The 15,912-nt window shown below is 43.0% G+C and overlaps 1 protein-coding gene across 2 annotated transcripts in view; it reads left to right on the top strand.

The window, feature by feature from the left end:
* The window catches only part of RPF2 (ribosome production factor 2 homolog), a 42,058-nt gene extending 26,381 nt beyond the window's left edge, over positions 1-15,677 (top strand). Inside the window, exons 7-10 of one of the 2 annotated variants that reach the window (XM_038761414.1) lie at positions 1,837-1,936; positions 4,235-4,337; positions 13,721-13,865; positions 15,257-15,677. In XM_038761414.1, coding sequence (XP_038617342.1) covers positions 1,837-1,936; positions 4,235-4,337; positions 13,721-13,865; positions 15,257-15,448 — 540 coding nt within the window. In that variant the 3' untranslated portion in view covers positions 15,449-15,677. The remainder of the gene's footprint in view (positions 1-1,836; positions 1,937-4,234; positions 4,338-13,720; positions 13,866-15,256) is intronic. The other variant, XM_038761415.1, reaches the window with a different exon arrangement.
* Positions 15,678-15,912: the final 235 nt, after the last annotated feature.

Below are 15,912 nucleotides of genomic sequence, written 5' to 3'. Positions count from 1 at the left end.
AGCTCACAGTCTAGAAGGTATTTGTAAAACTTTTCTGAGCAATGTGTTTAAAGTTTCTTCGTGAACGCTATGTTCATTTTTCCTCCCATGAAGAACATTCTCATTTAAAAGGTATAATTTGCCTTTTTTGACAAACTTCCGCAGACTGAGAACCCACAACTTAACTGTGTAGCCTGTTCCACTATTTAATAGCTCTTACAATTAGATTTTTCCGACCTAAATGTATTTTACTGAAGTTTCAGTTCATTTTCATTTTATTCTCGGAATAAAAGCTGATGTCTTCCACGTATTTCTTCCTATAGTTGCAAATAGATTATTAGATCACCTCAGTCGTCTCTTTTCTGAACAGCCCCTATTTTCTTTCCGTCCAGGCTTCTTTTCCACCCCCTTAATCATCTTCATACTTCTTCTAAACCCTCTCCAAGTTCATTTCTTAAGCAGTCAAGACAAGAATAGGGCAAAATTCTATATTAAGAGTGTCTGACCTCCGCTTATTGGAGTGATTGCTTCGCAGTTTTTCCATGCAGCATGGAAAGAGCACGGGCTTGGGAATCAGAGGTCATGGGTTCTAATCCCGGTTCCGCCACTTGTCGGCTGTGTGACTTTGGGCAAGTCACTTAATTTCTCTGTGCCTCAGTTACCTCATCTGTAAAATGGGGATTAAGATTGTGAGCCCCATGTGGGACAACCTGATCACCTCGTATCCCCTCAGCGCTTAGAACAGTGCTTTGCACCTACTAAGCACTTAGCAAATACCATTATTATTATTATTATCTCATAAGAATTGCCCAGAGGTTTTTTTCCAATGTGAATGTCAACTGGGTTGACATCAGGTTGAAATTGACTAATAAAGGCAAAACTGTGGTGCATTGGCATAGTAATAATTGTGGTATTTGTTAAAAACTGTGTGAAGCACTGTATTGGGTAGATACAATACAGTCAGATCAGGCACAGTTCCTGCCCCACATGGGCCTCACCTTCTGAGGAGGAGGGAGAAGAGGTATTTAATCATTACTTCAAATATGAGGAAACCAAGGCTCTGAGAAGTTGTGACTTGCCCATGGTCACATAGCAGACAAGGGTGGAGTTGGGAATAGAACTCAGGTTCCCTGATTCCCAGACTCTTTGCAAATACTCTTAACAAATAACAATGCTCTTGGCAAATACTATCATCATTATTATTATTCCACTAGGCCACTTCTCATGTGTTCCATAACTACAGTGGAATAAATTATGTGTTCATTATGGTATGCTTTGCATTAAAATCAATATGTACAGTGTTGAAGCAACGTGGCCTAGAGAAATGAACACGGGCTTCGGGGGGGTCAGAAGACCTGGGTTCTAATCTCAGCTCTGCCGCTTGTCTGCCGGATGAGCTTAGGCAAGTGACTTAACTTCTCTGGGCCTCAGTTTCCTCGTTTGAAAAATGGGGATATAATACCTGTTCTCCTTCCTATCTGGGCTGTGAGTCCCATGTGAAACAAGGGACTGTGTCCAAGCTGAGTATCTGGAGTCTGTCTCAGTGCTTAGTACAGTGCTTAGCACGTAGTAAGTGCTTAACAATATTATTATTGTTATTATTAATAATACAAATACAAATGTGAACTAGTGAAATACACTAGTTCAGTCTTTATTTTTTTCCTTTGTTTGGATGAATTTGTACTACACATAGTAATGTATTACTAATAATAGTGTTAGCCCAAGCATTTGTATGTCAGAGGGAAAAACTCCCTTCATACTTGCATGTATTCAGGAATATGCAGTTTGAATGTCTGGTGTGTAAAGTTGTATGAAGTGATGTCATTGTTTATTAACAAAAAATTTTATGTCTAATAGAACAGTAAGTGTTCAGAAGGAACAAAGCCCATGTTAATATTTGCCGGCGATGCTTTTGACTCTAATGAAGAATATAAAAGATTGAAAAGTCTTTTTATTGGTAAGTATTTTGACTAGTTGCGAATCAACGATAGAATAGACGTTTCCAGAAACAATGTAAATTCATTGTTAATCCAAGTCTTTTGTTACTAATAAGTAGTAAAATCAATAAATTTGATCATTGATTTGCTTTTCATAATTAAGTATAAAATCCATTTCTCATAAAGGCCCCGATTTTGCCGAGGCTAAGAACGTGGCATGATTTTTCCTTTTGTATATTATTGTGACAGGTATGTACAATTGCATACACAAACCTGACAGATTCAACCCCGAATTCACGCTTTGAATTATCCACGAGTGATCACCTATGCTTTTAGATGCCTGACCATACATCTATTCAACTTAAAAATTGGATTCTTGACTATATAACATTAGTTTATTTCCTGACCTCTTGTTTTCGTTTTGAGTTGCAAGTGAAATACACTAGTTCGGTCTTAATTTTTTTCCTTTGTTTGAATGAACTTGTACTACACATAGTAAGCGCTTAACGAATACCATCATCATTATTATTGTTATTACTACAAGATGCTCTATGGGAATTGCACAAGTAATTGAAGTTTTAAAAAAGGTGTGTGAGTCTAAGAGTTTTTTTCCTCTACTAGTTTTCAAAGTTTTTTTGAAATGCCCCCATGAATCATAATCACCATTTCCTACAAAAATAGAGAATGCCGCCTCTGTGTTGTAGGACAGGTCTAGCGGGAGGCAGGGTTGGCGGAAAAGGAGGGAACTAAGAAATCACTCTTCCTTTCAGAAGGATCATCAGTTCAGAGAGCATCTCTCTGGGAGCGTTGCATAAATCTCGTCTATCAGTTTGAGGTCGTCTTGCTCTGCTGGGGCCACTGCAAACCGTTTCATATCTGAAGTTTATCTTTACATTCTGCCCTAGTAATGACCATAGGTTCACTTCCATTGGTTCTCATTTTATTCTCCAAAAGATTTGTGAAAAGCTCTGACTTCTTGTCTGATTCAAAGCCAGTGGTATGGAACATTTGTTCTGTAAATAGCTTGTTCCCCAGCTGGGTCGACATCATAGATGCTGCTCTGGAAAGAAGCAGAGATTTTGGGTTTGTTTTTTTCATGTCTTGTGCACCTCAGTACGCTGAATTTTGGGAAAAGGCGTGTGGCCGCTTTTTTGAAATTTCAAGGAACACTGGGCAAGTCCCAAAACCTTATTTTTAGGAGAAACTTGGTCACATCCTTCTCCATTTTTATGCTGTTGGCAGTTAGGACTTTATGTTTGGTGATATATATTTTGGTTAATTTGTCTGCTTGGTTGTTAAAAAAAATCTTATCTTGAAATTTGACAGGGAGACTGTCATATTCATTGCTAAGCAGTGGCAGAGCGGGAGGAAAAGATCAGAACTGTAAAGCAGCATGGTTTGGTGAACTAAACACATGTGCATATAGCTTTAATTCTATTTTTTTCTGACGATTTTGACACCTGTCTACATGTTTGGTTTTGTGGTCTGTCTCCCCCTTCTAGACTGTGAGCCCGTTGTGGGGTAGGGACCGTCTCTGTATGTTGCCGACTTGTACTTCCCAAGCGCATAGTACAGTGCTCTGCACACAGTAAGCGCTCAATAAATACAATTGAATGAATGAGTGAATAACATCTAGAGGATGAAGGACCTAAAGAAAATCCTTCACTACATCGCTCTGCCCCAGACAACACTCTTAGTTTGTTCCATGAAAATAGTCCTGAGTGTAGGAGTACTAAACAAAAGTCTCATTTCCTGTAGCAAATAATGTAAAATACATTCATGCAGCCCCAAGAGCACAATAAATTGACCCAAAATAGTTACATAGTCGAATAGGAACTTAAATCTGTACTAATGAAAGATTTTGAATTGGATTTTTTGGTGGCCATAGGTAAAGTCAGAACTTAATTTTCCAAATGTTGTCTCTCGTCCTCTTCAACAAAGTCGCATCTTGCATTAATAGGCAAAACATCAACCATTATCCATACCAATGAGATATCATAATCTAATGTTAAATTGAAATGGGCTATGATCACTATTCATGTCAGTCAAAATAGTTTCAAGGAGTGGAGGGAGTGCTTAGGCCAAGCTAAACTTCGCTATTATCTTGGAGAGAGTAAACACTGAAAATTATGCCGATATTAATATTCAGTACTGCTGTCCACTAAAGAGGGTTTAAGCGAGGGATGGTTACAGAGTTTTCAGCTCTGTAAATAAAGCAAAACTTAGTTATCCCCAAGATGCATGCCTTTCTATACGTGTTTGCTGCAGCTGAATATAAGAAATCTGTTGTAATCTTGACTACCACAATACGTTTATAGATTTCTTCAAAGGACCTACTGTACCAAATATTCGCTTGGCTGGCTTGGAGTACGTTCTACACTTCACCGCCCTGGGTGGAAAAATTTACCTGCGTTGCTATAAGTAAGTATGTTTCAGTTTGCTTTGTCTCCCCCTAAGATATCTGTGTTGATTTGTCAACTTATATTGTAATGATTAAGCCTAGAAATGTGATCAAGCCGAAATTAGCTTGGAACACGTACCGGACAACAGCTCCCTACGGCCTCCTACTCTTTTGTATCTTCCCTGTCCGCCTCCCCATTTCCCCTGTCCTAAAGTCATATGACTTTAAACTGTGAGCCCACTGTTGGGTAGGGACTGTCTCTATATGTTGCCAATTTGTACTTCCCAAGCGCTTAGTACAGGGCTCTGCACATGGTAAGCGCTCAATAAATACGATTGATGATTGATGATGATGATGAAACGATACTGAACTGACCAAAGGCAGAACCGTTCATTGCAGCCTGCTTTGTGACTATAGCATACTTTGGTGTTGATGGGCCTATTTAAATGCCAAACAGGGTGACCTGAGGTGAGAAGTTTATTCCGAGTCAGCTTGCTCTGCTTAACAGAGGCCCGAGTGGGGATGGCAAAGATGGGGGTGCCCTGCCCTACCCATTTCCCAGAGTCAGTGGGAGGATGATGGTCAGGCCCGGTCCAGTTTTTATTCACAGTTAGGATGGAAGATGTGACAAGAGAATTAGCTGCTGGCATCAAACACGCTTCTGATCCTCCAGGAGACACTTAACAAGAAGCAGCTTTGTGTAGTGGATAGAGCACCGGCCTGGGAATCAAAAGGATGTGAGTTCTAATCCCGCCTCTGCCACCTGTCTGCTGTGTGACCTTGGGCAAGTCACTTCACTTCTCTGGGCCTCAGTTACGTCATGTGCAAAACGGGGATTGAGACTGGGAGGCCCACATGGGACAGGGACTGTGTCCAACCTGCCTGTATCCATCCTAGTGCTTAGTACTGTGCCTGGCACGTAGTAAGTGCTTAACGTATGCCATTGTTATTATTATTATTATCAAATTCGGCTATGAGCAGCCTCAGAAATCCTAGACACAGTCACTCCAGAGTTGTCCTATTTAGTCACACACCCATGAGGTCATGCAGGTCATGCAGCGGTACTTTGAATTGATAATCTGAAGAAAACAAAAGTAGTGGTATCAGCCTGCTGCAAGAAAAGCTAGCAGAAAACCAGAGGTCGTCATTATTCTCGTCCTATCTCTGTGGACTCTCCTCAGTCCCTTTTGCGGGCTCCTCTCCTGCTTCCCACCCTTTAATGGTGAGAAGCAGCGTGGCCTAGAGGAAAGAGCATGGGCCAGCTCTGCCAGTGTGCTTGCTGTGTCACCTTGAGCATGTCACTTAACATCTCTGTGCCTGTTTCATCAACTGTGAAATGGGGGTTGAGTCCTAATCCCTCCTACTTAGACTGCGAGCCCCAAGTGGGATAAGGACTGTGTCCAACCAGATTAATTTGTAACTGTTTGGCACATAGTAAGCCCCTAACAAATATCCAGCGTGGCTCAGTGGAAAGAGCCTGGGCTTGGGAGCCAGAGGTCATAGGTTCTAATCCCAGCTCTGCCACATGTCTGCTGTGTGACCCTGGGCAAGTCACGTAACTTTTCTGAGCCTCAGTTCCCTCATCTGTAAAATGGGGATTAAGACTGTGAGCCCCCCGTGGGACAACCTGATCACCTTGTATCCCGCCCAGCGCTTAGAACAGTGCTTTGCATATAGTAAGCGCTTAATAGATGCCATCATTATTATTATTATTACCATATTAAAATGGCATGGCCTGGTGGATAGAGCAGAGACTTGGGAAGGACTTGAGTTCTAATCCCAGCTCTGCCACTTGTCTGCTGTGTGACCATGGGCAAGTCACTGAACTCATCTGTGAAGTGGGGATTAAGCCTGTGAGCCCCATGTAGGATATGGCCTGTGTCCAATCTGATTAGCTTGTACCGGTCCAGCACTTTGAACAGTGTCAGGCACACAGTAATGCTCAACACATGTACCATTAAAAAAGGCCGGGGGTCGGTGGGGGTGGCTCAGTTGTGGGTCCCCATCTGTTCTCCGTCTACACCCATGTGCGGTTCTTAGAGAACTCGTGCTCCCATGGCTTCAATGACCATTTCTATGTTGATGATTCCCAAATCACACCTCGGTAGCCCTGACCTTTCCCTTTTTCTGCAGTCTTGGATTTTCTCCTGTCTTCAGGGCATCTCCACTTGTATATCCTGCCGACACCTCAAATTTATCGTATCCAAAACAGGATTCCTCAGCTTCCCACTCAAATCCTGTCCTCCCCCATCTTTCCCATCACCATAGAAAACACCACTGTCCTCCCTGTCTCAGAAGCCCATAACCTTGGTATTGTCCTCAGCTCATCTCTCTCATTCCACCCATTCATTCAGTCTGTTACCAAAGCCTGTCAGTTCTACCTTTGCAACTCTAAAACCCATCCTTTCCTCTCCATCCAAACTGCTCCCACATTAATCCAGGCACTTTATATATCTTTCCCTGATTGTTGCCTCTGCCTCCTCACTGACCCCCCTGTCTCCTGTCTCTCCCTATTCCAATTCCGTACTCTGCTATCCATCTACTTTCTAAAAAGCTGTTCAGAAACTCTCCCCACTCCTTAAGAGACTTCACATCAAATAGGAGCTCCATAACAGAATTAAGACAATCAATCAACTCTCCCTGTCTTACCATACCGTACTGATTGCTTACAACCACATACTTGCCTTCTCTAACGCCAGCCTAGTCACCGCATCTTGATCTTGTCTATCTGGCTGCTGATCTCTTGCACGAATCCTCCCTCAGGCCTGGAACACCTGCCCCCTTCATATATGACAGACCACCACTCTCCCCACCTTCAAAGCCATACTAAAATCGTCTCCAACAGGCCCTCCCCCAACTAAGCCCTAATTTCCCGTACTCTTTCTTCCTTGTGTGTCACCTATGCACAAGACCTATCCATTCCCAGCGCTTAGAACAGTGCTTTGCACATAGTAAGCACTTAATAAATGACATCACTATTATTATTATTGTTACTACCTTTTAAGAACTTGAAATTTGCCCCACAGCCCTCTGTACGTAATTATTTTCATGTCTGTCTCTACCTCTAAACTGTAAGCTCCTTGGGGGAAGGAACATGTCTGCCAACTCTATTGTATTGAAACGCTCCCAAGTGCTTAGTGCAGTGGTTAATGGGTATGTAGCACTGAATACAATTGCAGAAAGTTGTTTTCTAGGCAGCCTACAGCCAATCGGTGCAAAAATTATCCAGGGAATAGGAAACAAAATCAAGGTCAGCATTTCTTTTGGGCGAGATTGTCAAATGGCAGGGCAGCAGCATGGCATCAGACTTTAGATTGAAGTGCGATCTACAGCTCTTGTAGCAGGAGCTTCAACAAGAGCAGTGTGAGAGGGGCAGAAAATAAAACAGCTCTGGAGAGGCTGTATACCCAAGCAGCGGCACAGCCAATCTTCAGATGAACGTGACCTTGGCCATGGCCATAAACTTGGCCTTGTTTGTTCCATATTGGGCTCCTCGGCCTCACACAGAAGTATATTTCACTGTCATTGATACAGATATGACGTGTGCCAGGGTTAACTGGTTTTAGCTTGAATTAGGTCACGACAGCGAGCCCGGCATGTGTCCAAAGCTGTAATTTTGCCGACAAGATTTTGAACCAGAAAAGAGAAGAGGAGAGGAACCTAATGACCAAATGGCCAGAGCCATTCTCAGACTCCATGCCCTAAATAAAATTATAGGGGTTTTTTGGTATTTTTTTTTGTTTGTTTCTTAATCCAGGAGGCCGTGGGACTGGATGAAGCAGGAAGGTGCTCCTGCTAAAGCCAATAGTTTCGTTTTGAAGTAGAGTGGAAAGCCAATAATTTGGGTTGAAGCTAGTTCACAGAATGTCAAATAATTTATTCAGTCATATTTGAACGCCTGACAGCAGAAAGGGCTAACATGGCCCACAGGCTGAATGTGGCCCACCTGTTAGCGAAGTCTGTCCTGCCTGAGATTTTTAGCCACCTTTTTTAGCCAATTAGCTAGTGCACATAATAGTAATAATAATAATCATGGTGTTCGTTGAACACTTACTACGTGCCAAGCACTATTCCAAGCACTGGGACAGATACAAGCAAATCGGGTTGGACACAGTCCCCATCCCACATGGGGCTCATCATCTCAATCCCCATTTTACAGATGCGGTAACTAAGGCACAGAGAAGTTAAGTGACTTACTTGCTCAGGGTCACAAAGCAGACGTGGTGGGGCTGGGATTAAAACCCAAGTCCTCTGGCTCCCAAGCCCATGCTCTTTCCACTAGACCACACTGCTTCCACGAATTACTAGGTTAGTAGGGCCTAGTTAGAATGAAGATGTGTCCCGGCTGAGTACATCCCAGTTTTTGAGAGTAGTTAAGGGTGTTCCATACCAGTTTTCTCATTATCAATTAAAATTGATCAGTGACCAGCACTAGCCAATGTAACTGCCTACTTAGGCACAAAATATGCCCTTAAAGATACCACAGTTATTACCTATTTGGATAAACTATGCTGAATTACTCCCTCTTGGCCACTAAACGGTAGCCTGGGGTCCCAGAAGAGTTCTTTTAACTCACATGGATGAGTTTTTATTCCCAGAGCGTAGTTTATTCACTTCAGATCAGACCCAATAAGAGACATAAAACAGTCTTATTAAAGATAGTTATGTAATCACTTATAATTGCAACTCTGTATTCCTCTGCTGCTTCGGCATGTTGATCTTCAACTCCAGAAGCACTGTAGACTAATGGAAATAGTATGAGTCAGGGAGTCAGAGGATCTGAGTTTTAATCCTGCTCCCCCCCCCCCACCAACTTGCCTGCTGTGTGACCTTGGGCCAGTTGGTTAATTTCTCTGTGCTTCAGTTTCCTCAATTGTAAAATGGGGATTCAGTATCTGATCTCCCTCCTACTTAGACCATGAGCCCTGTGGGGACAGAGACTGTGTCTGATCTGATTAACTTGGATCTGCCCCAGCAGTTGGAACAGTGCTTGACACATAGTGCTTAATAAAAACCACTATTATTGTCATTATGAGTAGGTGAAGATTTTAATCACATGCTGAATAAAGAGCAAGGGTTCCTAGTTACCTTCAGGAGCACCAAGATGCTCAGTAACTTTCAGAAAAGTGCTTTCCCTTAGGAAAAAAATGGGGCTTGGTAGTCCAGTGAAGAGAGGAATTGAACTTTAATCACCAATGAGCCCTAACTCATTGCAGAAAAGGGAATCAGTTGGACACAGTCCATGTCACACATGGGGCTCACATTCTTAACCCCCATTTTACAGATGAGATAACCAAGGCACAGAGAAGTCAAGTTCATTCATTCATTTGAATTTAGTGCTTACTGTGTGCAGAACACCATACTAAGAGCTTGGGAATGTATAATACAACAATAAACAGACACATTCCCTGCCTACAAGCTTACATTCTAGAGAGGGGGGCTTGCCCAGGATCACACAGCAGGCAAGCGGGATTGGAACCCAGATTCTTCTTTCCACTAGGCCATGCTGCTCCTCTAACTTGTGGTGATGATTACAATAATAATAATGATGGTATGTGTTAAGTGCTTACTATGTGCTAAGCTCTGGGGTGCCTACGAGCAAATTGGGTTATGGGGTGGAAAAAATGATCAACTGTAGGAACAAAAAGACAACCTTTTAGCGTTTGAAATCCAGTATAAAGCCCCCATGTTTATTAAAAATTCCAACCTTAGCGCTCAGTTCCATACTTGAGATTCTCTTGGCTTACCCAGAAGGTCTAAAACTGTTAAAGCCAATCAGTGGTTTTTAATTGAGCATGTACTGTGTGCAGAACACTGTACTAAGAATACTTGGTAGACACTTTCCCTGCCCACAAGGAGCTTACAGTTTTAGAGGGATTGAAATCAAGCCTCATGGTGAACAGAGATTGAATTTTAACTTATTACCGTGAAAAAGTGTAACAGCATGGTGATATTCATAAAGAGGTAACTCTAGAGCTTAATTTAGAGCAATTTTGAACCTCTCTTGATGGAAATTCACCCAGTTATGTCAGAACATGTGTTTTTAGTACCCATTTTGACTGAAATGTAGTTAGGGAATTATTCAGTTGTCTCTCGTAGTCAAAGAAGACACCACAGATGGTGAAATTCACCTGTGAGCGCATCTGTGACAAAAAGGACTGTCGTAGGGCCTGTGGTTGTGAGTGTCCCGTGTTGTGTTGTCATGTGTGATGTTTGCCGTGCCAGGAGCTGTTTTCACTTTGAGCTTCTTTCATTTCTTAGGAAGCTTTTGCTCAAAAAGGGTCATTCTTTTCTTGATGGCTGTAGGCTTTGCTGGTCTGTCCTTGGTTGTTAACTCCCAGTTTTCAGCTGGGATGCAGCATTGTCCGAAGCTGTGGTTTCCCAATTTCTAGTCTCCAGAGAGCAGTTTTTTAGGTATCCTGCTGGTGCTCACTCTTCTCATATATCCCCAGATGGCTGTATTAACACAAGCGTAGCTTTGAGGCTAGAAAACTGCCTTCATTCCAGAACTTCATTGCTTGGGATCTTGGCTGACCGTTTGCTACTGTGTGGCGTGGGTGGAACTGCTCAAGGAATTGGATGTGGCACCTGTGTAGATGCCAGGACTCCCGGCCGTCGAGAAGTTTGGACCAACTCCAGCTTTAATTTAGCCGGGAGCCTGTTACCACATTGCCTCCACACTTTAACAGCTGGCCAGTGGATGTTCTGTCTTTGATTCGGCTCTCTACTTCCTTGTCTATCGTTGCATTGTTAATCAGTTTGCAGGCTAGGTAAACACATTTTATGACAGCATTTGACTTTTTGTTACCGATATAAATATTTGGTCGTTTGTATTGCTTCCCTGGTGCCAGGGATTCTCCTTAGCAGGACGTAGTGGTTAGAGCCTGGTCCTGGGAGCCAGAAGGATATGGGTTCTAATCCTGCCCCTGCTGCTGGTCTGCTGTGTGACCGTGGGCAGTTCCCCTCATCTGTAAAATGGGGATTGAGACTGTGAGCCCCACATGGGACAGGGACTGTGTCCAACTTGATTTGCTTGTATCCACCCCAGCGCTTAGTACTGTGCCCGGCACATAATAAGCGCTAAACAAATCCCATCATTATTATTTATTCATTCCCTCATTCAGTTGTACTTATTGAGCGCTTACTGTGTGCAGAGCACTGTACTAAGCGCTTGGAAAGTACAATTCAGCAACAGTCAGAGACGTTCCCTACCCAACAGTCTAGAAGAGGGGAGACAGACAACAAGACAAAATGAGTAGAGAGGCATCAAAATAGATAAGTAGAATTATAGGTATATATACATCATTAATAAAATAAATAGAATAATAAATATGTACAAATATACACAAGTACTCTGGGGCAGGGAGGGAGTAGGGATGATGGGGAGGTGGGGAGGAGCAGAGGAAAGGGGGGCTCAGTCTGGGAAGGCCTCCTGGAGGAGGTGAGCTTTCAGTAGGGCTTAGAAAGGGGGAAGAGAGTTAGTTTGGCGGATGTGAGGAGGGAGGGCATTCCAGGCCAGAGGTAGGACGTGGGTCCAAGGGTCGACGGCTGGACAGGCGAGAACAAGGCCCAGTGAGGAGGTTAGCGGCAGAGGAGCGGAGGGTGCGGGCTGGGCCGTAGAAGGAGATAGGGGAGGTGAAGTAGGAGGGGGGGCGAGGTGATGGACAGCCTTGAAGCCGAGAGTGAGGAGTTTTTGCTTCATTCGAAGGTTGATAGGCAACAACTGGAGGGTGACAGGCCCAGGGCATTCCTGTAGAAAGATAATCCGGGCAGCAACGTGAGGTATAGACTGGACTTATCATCAGCCCTTTATCCCTTCGCTGATTTGGTGAAGCAGTTTATAATTTGATAGACTGTAAGTTCTTTGAGGGTGCGGGGATCATGTCTACTAAAGTGTCTCCGTACTCTCCCAAGTCCAGTGCTCTGCAAAAAGTGCTCAGTAAATACTATTGTTCGATTTGACGATCACTTGCAAGTCTTCTTGGGCGTGGGCCTCTAGGACAGACATCTGCATCCAGAAATTCTTGAAGGAGTGTCTTTAGTTGGGACTCTGGGTGGTGCTTAAGCTGCACCGAGTTGGAAGAGTTTCCCAGAGGGGCAGGAGCAAATTCTGCCACCTGCTTCTAGGGCTGCAACAGGTCTGAGCCAGCTACACATCTGTTGGGGAATCTGTTGTCGATCTTTGACAACCAGAGCTTGTTTGGATCCTGTGAGAATGCAGCCCCACAGTATAAGAGAATTGGGTGAACTCAGTTTTTGTGCAGCTTACTTTCTGTCACCCTGTTTTAGTAATTTTTCCTTTTTTTAAAAAAAGTTACCTCATTTTTTTCAGGCTCTCACACACTCAAATATATACATGCAGGTGTGCACCTCTGTTCCCACCTTCAAATCTGACTACTGTGGCCCCTGGCATGCCTTCCTCCTTAAAGGCAGAGCTATGCACTCCACAACCCCCAGTTTCTCTGGGTTTTGTGGAATATCACCTTCCCCTTCATTGCCCCGAGCTCAGCAACGAAAAGGGATTCAGTTCTTCCTGACTTCCCTGGGACTTGAGTGACCATGTCATCCCCCCTATTTGAGCAAGGTAGCAGGGTGCTCTGTGTGTGTGTGTGTGTGTGTGTGTGTGTGTGTGTGTGTGTGTGTGTGTGTGTGTGTGTGTGTGTGTCCTTCAGCTATATTAGCCAGTCCCCAACCAACCCTGCAAACACCACTAGCATTTTATTTATTTCACTAAATTAGCAAACTTATTGGCAGAGTTGAATTCAGGTTGTCACACTGTCAACCAACCAGTTGTATTTTTTTAACTGTGTACTGTATTAAGCGCTTGGAAGAGTACAGTACAGTAGAGTTGGTCGACATGACAAGGAGCTCAGTCCCACGGCACTTAGGAACATATATTAATGTCTGACACCCCCTCTAGACTTTAAGCTTGTTGTGGGCAGGGCACGTGTTAACAACGTCTGGTATATTGTACTCTCCCAAGCGCTCAATAAATATGCTTGATTGATTGGAGCTTACAGTCTCATGGAGGGGAATTTACAGCCTACTGAAGAGCTTTTTTGAATTTTTTTGTTGGTTATAGTCTTTTTAATTGTTTACAAAAGTTATCCTTTCCTGAAATGTAAGTGACAGTGCATTTCTTGCTGAGTGTTGTTCTTTTAGTTTTGGGAAAGACTACCGTTTTCTAGCTAAAGCCATAATTGTGGAGGAAGTGTAGAGAATCAAAAGCAATCTCTTTTATTTTATCGTCTGTCTCCCCCTTCTAGACTGTGAACCTGTTGTTGGGTAGGGACCGTCTCTATATGTTGCCGACTTGTACTTCCCAAACGCGTAGTACAGTGCTCTGCACACAGTAAGTGCTCAGTAAATACGAATGAATGAATTGCATTCTCTTTCTTTGAAGGTTGTTACTAAAGAAGTCAGGTTGTCGGACACCACGGATTGAACTGGAAGAAATGGGACCGTCATTGGATTTGGTCATGAGGAGAACTCATTTGGCATCCAATGACCTTTATAAGTTATCCATGAAAGTGCCCAAGGCCGCCAAGGTATCTCATCTATTTGCCTCTTTTGTTACCGAGTTTTTAAACAGAAATACAACCGAAGAGAGCACCGTAGTTCTGCCATCTCTTTACACTCATTTCTGATGAGTCCTAATCCTTGCCATCCAAAAACTTTTAATGAAGAGCAAGATAAATATCAAGATATTGAGGAGAAAAGAGAGAGTTGTGAAGCGTCTGCGAGGAGATGGGATGGTAATGGATCATTAATCGTATTTATTTACCATAAATGCGCTTGACTTCTGCTCCTCGAAGTCATGACACCTGCTGCCTCCTTACAGTCAGGGAGATGTCTGCATTACGTGGTTTTCTCCAAAGTCCTTGAATCTTAAGAGCTGGCAAGGACACGGAGATGTTCTGGTCCATTCTGTTGCCTCTAGGATTATCTTGTTCCAGCCTGATGATCTTTCATCTACCCCAGCCCTTAGTACAGTGCCTAGCACATAGTAAGTGCTTAATGAAACCGTAAAAACCAAAGCCTAGATCTTTTAGGCTAGATGGTCCTCTTGTCTTCTATTACAAGGCTCCAAAGATGGAGTCTTAAGAATATCATATAGTAGCCTGTTTGAGTCACATACTCAATACAGGTCCCGGTAATACCTTTCTTGTTATTTTCAATCTTTTAAAATCCATTTCCTCATGTTCTGCCCTCACTGGGCTTGGGGAATAGGTTAGCATCCTCTCCTGAGTCAGTCATTATAATTGCACTGAGCATGCCCTTCTTGGAAAGAAAAGCAGCATATTAACCCCCTACAAATGGTAGGATTGAGCAAGGGGAGGATTGCTTTATTAAACAAATTGGGGCTTAATTTCTACTGAAATGAATAGGACACAGAGGGATTACTCGTTGGCTATCAGACCACTTTTGTTTGATCACTCTATCAAAAAGATTATTCAAAGAGTAGTTTGAAAATAGGGCGAATTCCAAACACAATGAAACGCACCCTATTTTTCAAGCATTTCTTCAAAGAGAAATGACATAACTGGGGTTTGAGGGAGGTAGGCCTCTTGTAGCATGGTAGATAAGGTGGCTCAGGAGCTCATTCAGCAGATAAGAGGATTGCATTAGGGTTAATTTGGGAAACTAGTGCTCCCTGGACAGGCTGGGGAGTGAGGAGATGGCGAGAGAAGATAGTTGGGTGGTCCAGGTTTTCCCATCCCAAATCTCGGGTCTCCAGCCCCAAAAGTACACAGGCCTCCCCTGGGCTGGTTCCTACGCATGAATGGCAGAGACTGGCCAATTATCCCAGTCTTTTCCTTCCCGTGTCTAAATTGGGCTGACTTCAATCCCTAAGTATTGTGAAACTCTCGGCACTTACTGTTGGTAAATAATGCTCGCCGCCAGTAGAAACTGACATGTGCGGATCGCTTTTTTCTAGCCAAAGAAGAAGAAAAATGTTTCCCGTGATACCTTCGGCACAACCTACGGAAGGATTCACATGCAAAAACAGGATCTGAGCAAACTGCAAACCAGAAAAATGAAGGGGTTAAAGAAAAGGCCTGCAGCAAAGTTAGTTGAAGGAGACGAAGAGAGTAAACCAAAAAGGACAAAACAAATCAACGAAGCTTAAACTTCAGATGGTATTATGGAATACTGTATTTTACATCCTTGGTGGAGGATAGCTCTAAACTGGTCTAAACCAAACTTGTCGCCTGGTATATAATTTCATTCAATGGTGAATGTATAGGTGACATTATGATTGTTCACTCTCTTGTGTCTTGATATTTGATGAACTTAAAACTATGCTCCAGTTGCAGCTCTGCCCTTCAGGAGAATAAAGAATATGTACTTGTCTTTTTTTCAGGGTTCTTTACTCTCTTATCAAGATCGTGATAAAGAGAACACAAAACAAGCCTGGGATTACTGGATATTGTGAATGAGTGATAATATATTTCAGATGTAGTGTTTTTTTTCTTGCTGTTGGATACGTTTTGGGAGAATTGTTAACATTGCAGTTTGGGTAAATAGACGGAAACAATGTCTTATTCAAGAGTTAGCTATCCAGTTTACCTAGACCTTTTTTTCTTCTTGTAC

This window comes from Tachyglossus aculeatus, chromosome 19, assembly GCF_015852505.1.
Source record: "Tachyglossus aculeatus isolate mTacAcu1 chromosome 19, mTacAcu1.pri, whole genome shotgun sequence".
In the NCBI taxonomy this organism is placed as follows: domain Eukaryota; kingdom Metazoa; phylum Chordata; class Mammalia; order Monotremata; family Tachyglossidae; genus Tachyglossus; species Tachyglossus aculeatus.
Note: the sequence above shows the minus strand (reverse complement) of the source record. Positions and strands in the feature narration are given on the sequence as shown.